Source organism: Quercus lobata, chromosome 6, assembly GCF_001633185.2.
Source record: "Quercus lobata isolate SW786 chromosome 6, ValleyOak3.0 Primary Assembly, whole genome shotgun sequence".
NCBI classification, from domain to species: domain Eukaryota; kingdom Viridiplantae; phylum Streptophyta; class Magnoliopsida; order Fagales; family Fagaceae; genus Quercus; species Quercus lobata.
In genome coordinates, this window is record NC_044909.1 from 29425214 (window position 1) to 29434223 (window position 9010).

At 32.9% G+C, this 9010-nt stretch overlaps 1 protein-coding gene across 1 annotated transcript; it reads left to right on the top strand.

The window, feature by feature from the left end:
• The first annotated feature begins 1237 nt into the window (after nucleotides 1–1237).
• LOC115949666 (probable pectinesterase/pectinesterase inhibitor 51) lies at nucleotides 1238–4039 on the top strand. The gene is made up of 2 exons (XM_031066955.1): nucleotides 1238–2249; nucleotides 3159–4039. The coding sequence occupies exons 1-2, from the start codon at nucleotides 1292–1294 to the stop codon at nucleotides 3842–3844; spliced, it is 1644 nt and encodes a 547-aa protein (XP_030922815.1). The 5' UTR covers nucleotides 1238–1291; the 3' UTR covers nucleotides 3845–4039.
• The last annotated feature ends 4971 nt before the right edge of the window (nucleotides 4040–9010 follow it).

The window sequence follows — 9010 nt, forward strand, 5'->3', positions numbered from 1 at the left end:
AGCACTATTCATGGGTATTCTCAACATAAATGCGGTCAGGGGGTTTGGTGCGGTGCATTAAATGTGGTGGCAGTTACCATCCCTCCAACCACATTAGGGCTAACCTCCTCTCTGAAGCTCTTCCTCTACAGTGTGGCCCCCCTCAAGTAATGTGCCATTGACATGGCCATGGCTCACCTCTCTAGCTTTACCATCCGAGTGTATGGACTTCTCGGAACTGTATTGGCCTTCTCGTCCTTGGGTATGACACGTGGCATTATTATCTTATTAAATTTCTGTATCCCACAATTTCAATTATTTTTTTATAACTTCTTAAGATTTCCAAAGCCACGAAATTGACCTTAAGACTAATTTTTGTTAACTTCAATGGACAAAATTATGTGACCATCACATGACCACTTTAAAAAGACTTATCAATTGATTTACGTTATGTGATGGTCACATGATTTGTCTATCCATAAATGCTAATGGCATAGAAGTAAGTACTTGAGGTAAATTTGACGGATATGAAAACTCCATGATTTAAAAAGAAGAATTAAAACTTCAAGGAGTGTTTTTGCAACAAATCCAAAACTTAGAAAATGTTTTTGCAAGTATGCTATTATTTTATTTAAGAAATATATATTTTCAAATTAATTGATTGTCTTGATTTCTACTTGGAACAAATTTGACTTCAAATACATTTGAAACTATCTTACTTTAAGGGTTTAACCTATTATGTAGCAATAGAATAGACTATTCATGTTTAATTTTAGTCAAATAACTTTTCTAACATAAAAGATGGATACAACCAATATTAGACACCAGCTAAAAGTAAAGTTTTAAAAAATTGAACATAATAAATATAACTAATGTGAAGTTTTAAGAAAGTTAGGGAGACTATAATTTGTTGGAAAATATAATTTAATAATTGTAATGAATTAGAAAAGATAATTTCAAACTTCTTCAAATAGATATTTGGAGTCAAAAACATTATCTTCACCTCTATAGTTTTTTAAGAGGTGTCAATAGTTGTTTAGAAAGTTTCTATAGAGTCGGTCTGTCCTTCCTTCTAATCTCTCCTATAACTCCAAATAGTTTCCTTTTCCTTCTGCGTCTATATCGTGTAGAAGAGAATTATTCAACTGTTAAATCCTTACCATCCGTATACCCCAATTCCATATCGGTCCAGCATCACCCATACGATCTATATATACACACTACAAACATTCACCATGAACATCATTCATCACAAAAAACGCATATCCACTTTCTTATATCTCACAAACCTTAATTAATTACTACTTCTCATATGACCATGACCATGACCATGACCATGATCACTAGTCTCTTCTTCTTCATTTCCCTCCTCTCTCTCTCCTCCGCCTCTTTCCGGGTCCATGACCATTCTTCCCCCAACACCACACCCACCACTACTTCGATCCAACAAGTCTGTAAAGCCACTCACTTCCCTGACCAATGCGTGAGCTCCTTATCCCAATCCAAACTCCCTCCAAACCCAACTCCTCTCCAGTTGGTCTACTCATCAATCTCTGTCTCCTCTCAAAATCTCCTTAAAGCTCAATCAATGGTGAAGTCCATCCTAGCCTCCTCCTCAGGTAATAAAAACCGCACAAACGCCGCGACCAACTGTCTCGAATTTCTCCAAAGTTCACAATACCGGATCTCTAACACCGCCAAAGACGCTCTCCCACAAGGCAACCTAAAAAACGCTAGAGCTTGGATGAGCGCTTCTCTTCTTAACCAATATGACTGCTGGTCAGCTCTCAAGTACGCAAACGACACGAAATTGACGAACGAGACAATGTCGTTTTTGAACTCGCTAACAAACTTGACAAGCAACGCGCTGAGCCTGTTGTTTTCGTACGATAATTTCGGAAACAACACCGCTTCGTGGGTTCCAGCGAAGACCGAGCGTGATGGGTTTTGGGAGGCGGTGAAGAAGTCCGGTGGCGTTGGTGGGTTTAAAGGTGGGGTTCCGACGGACTTGAAGGCGGACGTGACGGTGAGTAAGGATGGAAGTGGGACTCATTCGACGGTGCAGGAGGCGGTGAACGCAGCACCGGAGAACGGTAATGGGAAGAAGTTTGTGATAAGAATAAAGGCAGGGGTGTACGAAGAGACGGTGAGAATTCCGTTGGCGAAGAAGAATGTCGTGTTTTTGGGAGACGGGATTGGGAAAACGGTCATTACTGGGTCTTCCAATGTGGGTCTTCTTGGGATGACTACATACTCTACGGCTACAGTTGGTAAGTTTTTCTGTGCATTTGCCTGTTTTGGTTTTTCTAGTCTGTAGTCCTTATTTTGATAACAAAAGATTGATGATACTAAAACATCTACATGCATATGAATTTTGATTTTGATTTTGTTTTTGTTTTTAAAGTTAATTTAAAATTAATGTTATTGTATGAAGGAATTATAGTGCGCCTAATCCTAAATCCACTGTGAACTGTCTCCCTCTAAATTTTACCTTTTATTTTTTCATTTTCTTTTGCCAAATTACAAACTAATCCTTTTAACTTTGATTTGTTATTAATTCAGTCATTCAAACCTTTTTTCTTTCCCTTTCATTTCAATCCTTTCACTTAACTTGTTTTTAATTTAGTCATTCCGTTTAGTTGTGTCCAATCTTGCAATTAGTTTTTAGTATGTTGCATTTTCTAAAACGACATGGTTTAAGACAGAAGTTGTTGAAACAATTACACTAAAACGAATGGACGTCTTTTAAAAGGCTGAAACGAAATAGATGAAACCTAAATAATTGAAATGAAAACATGTCAAAACTTCAAGTTGTAATTTGTAAGTTACAGCCTTATGTTTTTGTTTTAAAGACTATATTATTGAGTTTTTAGCCGTTGTCTTTCTAACCATTGATTTTAACTGAATAAATGAAAAACCCGATGTTATATAATGTTTTCAGTGACATTTACAAGCACAAATCCATCCATTCATGTGAAGCTTATTACGAAACCAAAGTGCTTGTGAAATGATATTTAAACGGTTACTTGCAAGACACTAGTGAGAGCTAAAAATGCAAATAATATCCTTCTTTGAAGGGGAAGAATTAATTGAGTCCAAAAAATGTAAATGTGAGGAAGCAGTTATATTGAGTTTGCTTTGTTGTTCTAATGCTTTATTAATCATCCATTCCTGGGCAGCTGTTCTTGGCGATGGATTCATGGCTAGTGGCCTCACAATCCAGAACACAGCCGGTGTTGGTGCCGCCCAAGCCGTAGCCTTCAGATCAGGCAGTGATTTATCTGTCATCGAAAACTGTGAATTCCTAGGCAATCAGGATACTCTCTATGCTCACTCACTCCGCCAATTCTACAAATCATGCCGCATTCAAGGCAATGTGGATTTTATTTTTGGAAACTCGGCGTCTTTTTTCCAAGACTGCCAGATCTTAGTTACTCCTCGACAAAATAAAACATTAACAAACGAGACTAATGCCGTCACTGCACATGGCAGAACAGATCCTGGCCAGTCAACAGGTTTTGTTTTTCAAAATTGTTTGATTAATGGCACCGAGGAATATTTGAAATTGTACCATAGCAATCCCAAAGTACACAATAATTTCTTGGGGAGGCCCTGGAAGGAGTACTCTAGGACAGTTTTCATACAGTGCAACTTAGGAGAACTTTTTTCACCACAAGGCTGGCTGCCATGGAGTGCCGATTTTGCATTGCAAACGCTTTATTATGGGGAATCTGGGAATACTGGACCAGGTTCAACTACGTCCCAAAGGGTAACTTGGAGTTCTCAGATCCCTGCACAACACATTGACACATATTCAGTTGAGAATTTCATTCAAGGAGATCAGTGGATTCCACCATCCAAATAAGAGAGAGTTTTGAGATTGTTTCATTGGGTATAGCTTACCTCAATTACTTTTTTAACTAGAATCTTCTTTTGTTTTATTGAGAAATTGTCATATTACCCTTTAACTGAATAAAAGGTGGTGATTAAGACTTACAAGTTAAAAATATTTGTAAGGTTAGTACCCATATTTGAGAGTAATATAAAAAGAAAGGATTTAAATTATTTAATCATAATATTACTGTTAAACCCTTGTTTTAACATATGTATGTATGTATGTATGTATATGGACATTTTACATTTTAGAAGTATTAGAGTAAATTTTATCAAACCTCATTCCCTTCTCTCCAATTCCTCCCAATTTTGGGAAGAATGAAAATTTGAGGTTTGAATGAATAGAGAGGAATGAATGTAAATTAAGATCGATTGAACTTTCCAAACTAAACATACGCATGTCTACACAAAGATTAGCACATGACATGTAAAACATAAATAAATAAAGGAAAACAGCAAACATTAATGCCAAGATTAAAGCTTTAACAAGGAAGCGTGAATTAGACCATTAAAACTCTTTATGCAAATTAGTACCAAAAATGCATTTTTGTCTGTTTCCTTAAATTTGTCCAATTTCTTTGTTAAATATTTTTGGACTTTTCAGCCTCCATTTTGATCAAATGAGGTTTCATTGGAAATCTTATGATGTATACTTCCATAAAATCATTGATTTTTATCGCAAACTTTCATGTCGAGTGAGCTTGATACTTTGGAAAACTGGGTAAAAAACAAGATTTAAATAAAAAAAAATTATAGTAAATTAGTTTTTTGAGTTTTTGATAAATTCATTTATATGAAAGAGATTTTATTAAATCAATCTATCCAAATTGAAATTCATCACAAGACCTTTCCAATAATACCTTATTTGGGTTATTTTGGGTTCATTTGCTTATAATTCAATTAATTGAACTTTAATTAAACTTAATGATGTTTTGTCAAAAATTAATCGACAAAAACTTTTTTTCTTTTTATCGTGATATGTTTATCTTTTTAGTTCGATTTGGGCCCATGAACTGTAAAATTGAAGGGAATCAAATTATCTACGAAATGAGTTAGAAATTATTCCGATCAGAAGTTCAGATCTTTTTTGGTCAAAACAAGGCCAAAAAATGGGTGGACTACGGTTAAACTTGGTCAAAATTTTGAACATCGGTTAAAAAAATTAATTTTAACATGAAAAGATGTAGTTTAGCGTTTGGGTAAAATTTTGATTGCAAGTCAACTAGGTCAAAAAATGTCAACATGGGTATTTTGGTCATTTTGACATTAAACATGAAAAACTAGGTAACATGCCATCCAATTGGGATATATTCCATGATTTTAAATATTTCCACAATCTCATCATTAAAGTGGTACTTTTTTGTAATTGTTTTTATGAAAAATACGATTTTGACACAAATTGAGGTGAACAAAATATGATATCAACATAAAATTTCGATTTTTGCCTAAAAATATGTATAAAAGAGAATGAGAAGTAATAGCAATGGGAGTATTAAGAGAGACAAGTGTTTTGGAGGTTATGTGTGTGTGCGCACATGCATGCGTGTGTATGTGTGTTCACGCACGCATACATTTTGGGTGGGTAAGGTGATATCGGATGAGGCAAGAAAATGATTAAATCAGTCCCCACCTAATGCTCAAGACAAGAAAATCCACATAAGGTAGAATGAGGAAATTGCAACACCTAAAATATATTTACTAATGTTGATGTCGAGGACACTTTCACATAGTTCATGATAACTAATGGTCAAATCTTAATCAAATTACTTATTTATTCGATAATTTGATACTTAGGGATGGAGGATTTGAACTCTAAATATTTTTTTATGGAAACACTAAAAAGGTGCTAGTTGAGTTATAAGATTCTTGATTATCTTAATTGATTTATGGTTAATTTACTTATTTTTAAATTTTATAATATCATTAATATTAAAATAAATATTATTTTTAAAAAATTTGTTTCTATATTTATAAAGAATAAAATTTTATTTATATATATATAAGGATATCACACCCACCATTAGGGCTGTCCAGCGAGCCAGGGACCCTACCAAACTGATTGAATCTAATCGAATTGAAGCCTAGCAGGTGGATCCGAATGGCCTATTCGGTCGGATATGGGTCTTTTTCCTTTGAAAACCAAAACTTTGGTTGGGGTGGTAGGTAAAAGGAATTGATACCCGCATAAATCGACCTGATCGAAGTATATTGAAATGTGCTCTAAATTTCTCTCCCCCATATGTCTTCCTCTCATTGGTAGAAAATCTACCGCCTTATCTTCAAAAATTAAATTTATTTCAGCTCTCACCAATTTTTAGGCAAAATAATAAGGTTTAAGATTTTTCCCCACGTGTCTTCCCCTCATTGGTAGAAAATCTACCACCTATCTTCAAAAATTATTATTATTTCATCTCTCATTAGTTTCTAGGCAAGTTGTATACAATTATCTTACACTTAGTATGAGACTTACATGCAAAATAAAAAACAACAACTCAAACTAAAAATATAAAATTTGAATCTCTCTCTCTCTCTCTCTCTCTCTCTCGTTTTCAATTTGCACTTTTCAAGCTCTCTCTTGTCTCTAGACTCCTTTCTAGCAACCTCTGTCATCACCATGTCACTACCTCACTTTCTCTCTACTGAGGTCAAACTGGGTTGAGGCTCAGTATATTTTCTTCCTTTCTCATCTTTTTTTTTCTCTATTTTGAGATATGAGTTTATCGTTTGTTCAAATGACTTAAAACTCAAAGATTAATAGTTATTGATTTGATTTATTTGGTCATAGATTTAAGTTATCACTTTTCAAACTCGAAACATTAACTTAAAAAATTAAAACCCAAACTTTAAAAAATTGAAACCCTAACACATTTTTATTTCGTTTATCTGATTTGTGTTTTTATTCATAATTCATTTGGTTCATTTATTGATAATTTTTTTGATTCATTTTGTTGCCTAATTTGTAGCCCAAACTCACCAAACCAATGATTTTGACCCGCCCAACCGACTTGAAATGACAGGTCCAACCCATATATTCGGTCCAATACAAGTCCAGTTCTCAATCACTCGACTCAATTGAGTCAAGTATGGGTCAACTCCAAACTCGATCTCCAACCCGACCTGTGAACAACCCTACCCACCATGATCATAACTATGTATTACTTGGTTTTTTAATTTTTCACCATTTTTTCGTGAATATAAAATTAAATAAATCATTAGTATTAAAACACTTAAAAATAAATCATTCTCGAATTATTTAAATAAATAAAAAAAAAAGAAGCCTTTATAGCTTTTATTTAAAAAAATGCACTTAATAAAACATATTCAACTATTAAATGGTTAGGTTTCTCAAAAAAGCTGAGAATTTTTTAACTCAACTAGTTGGGATCTCCCGATATTTTCAATGGAAATATTCATGTTTAAATCCCCCCAACCTCTGAGTATGATTTATAAATAAAAAGAAATTTAAAAGTTTCTCAAAGAAAAATATTTAATTTTTTTATTATTGTAGGTAATTTAAGATATCATTTTAAAAATCTAAAAAAGTTACCATAAAAACACAAAAATGTATATGTATTCGACCAAAAATGGTTAATGCTCTTGAGATAAATGTGCTCTAAATTTACCACATAAATACTAAGATAGGATATCAACTTTCTTTCTTTTTTTTTCTTTCTTTTTTTTAAGTTACCGATTGCAAAATTTGGGAAATAATATTATAATAATAATAATTTAATTAGTACTATATTGATATTATTTAGGAATCTAAAATTTTTGTTAAAACTGTGTTTTGAAATTTTAAGAGTTAAAATAGTGTCCTTTTGAGATGTAAAATAGTGACATTTTTAGTGTTGAAATTGTGTTTCAAAAATATAATTTAAAGAAAAATATTAGATCCCAAGCAGCTTCATAATCATGCTAATTTATTTAAATAATTATTTTAAGTTAAAATGCAAAAATACCCCTTTAGAATTTCAATTCTTTCTTATAACATCCTAAGGTTTCCATATCTACTAAACCAACCTTGAGAGTAATTTTTGTTAATTTCTATGGAAAAAAAAAATGTTACCATCACATGACCCCTTTAATAATAATAAAAACTCATGATTTACGTTGTGTGTGATAGTCACATGATTTTTCCGTTCATAAATGCTAATAAAAGTAAGTCCTAAAGTTCAATTTAAAGAATATGAAAATTGATACTTCAAGGAGTGCTTTGACAACCAACCTAAAATCTAGAAGATATTCTAGCAATTATGCAATTATTTTATTAAAGAAATTTAATTTTTCAAATTATTCAATTGTCTTGATTTTTATTTGGAACAAGTTTGACTCCAAATACGGTTGAAACTATCTTGTTTTGACCTATTATGTAGCAACTGAAGAAATTATTTATGTATAATTCTAGTCATATGACTTTTCTAACCAAAAAAAAAAAATTGGAGACAAATAACACTTGCTAAAAATAAGATTCTAAAAAACGAAACAAAATAAAAAATAGATAAAAGTGAAGTAAAAAAAAGGCTAGAGACACTATAATTTAGTAATGGTAATGATTAAAAAAATAAAAAAAAAGGGAGACAGTTTCAACTTTCAAACTAATTACATAGCTGACCCACCCAAACAAATGAGTCTGACCCACCCAACACTAGTTCTAACTTCTTCTTTCACATTTTAAACAATATTACACACTTTTTCACTCACATATATCAAAAACATTCAAGTCATTACTTACACTTCTCAACAATAAGGCCCAAAATAGTTTACTTCTATTTTGAATTCGTCCTGCACCGACAACACACAGACTCATCACTCACTGCACTTTCCCACTACGGCAAAATGAACCCAGTGACTCCGTCACACACACACACACACACACACACACACACTAACCCCGAGAAGCCAGTTTTCTAATTTTACTATTTTCCCCTAATTTCTCAGTCGAATAGAATTATTCAACTGTTAAATACTCCATGATCTTTACCCTAATTCCATCATCCACATCGCCATACTATATATATATATATATATATATATACACACACACACATTCACCATGACAATCAACATTCATTCATCATCACAGAAAACCTTAATTAATTAATTAATTACTTCTTCTCATATATCACCCGCCTTGACC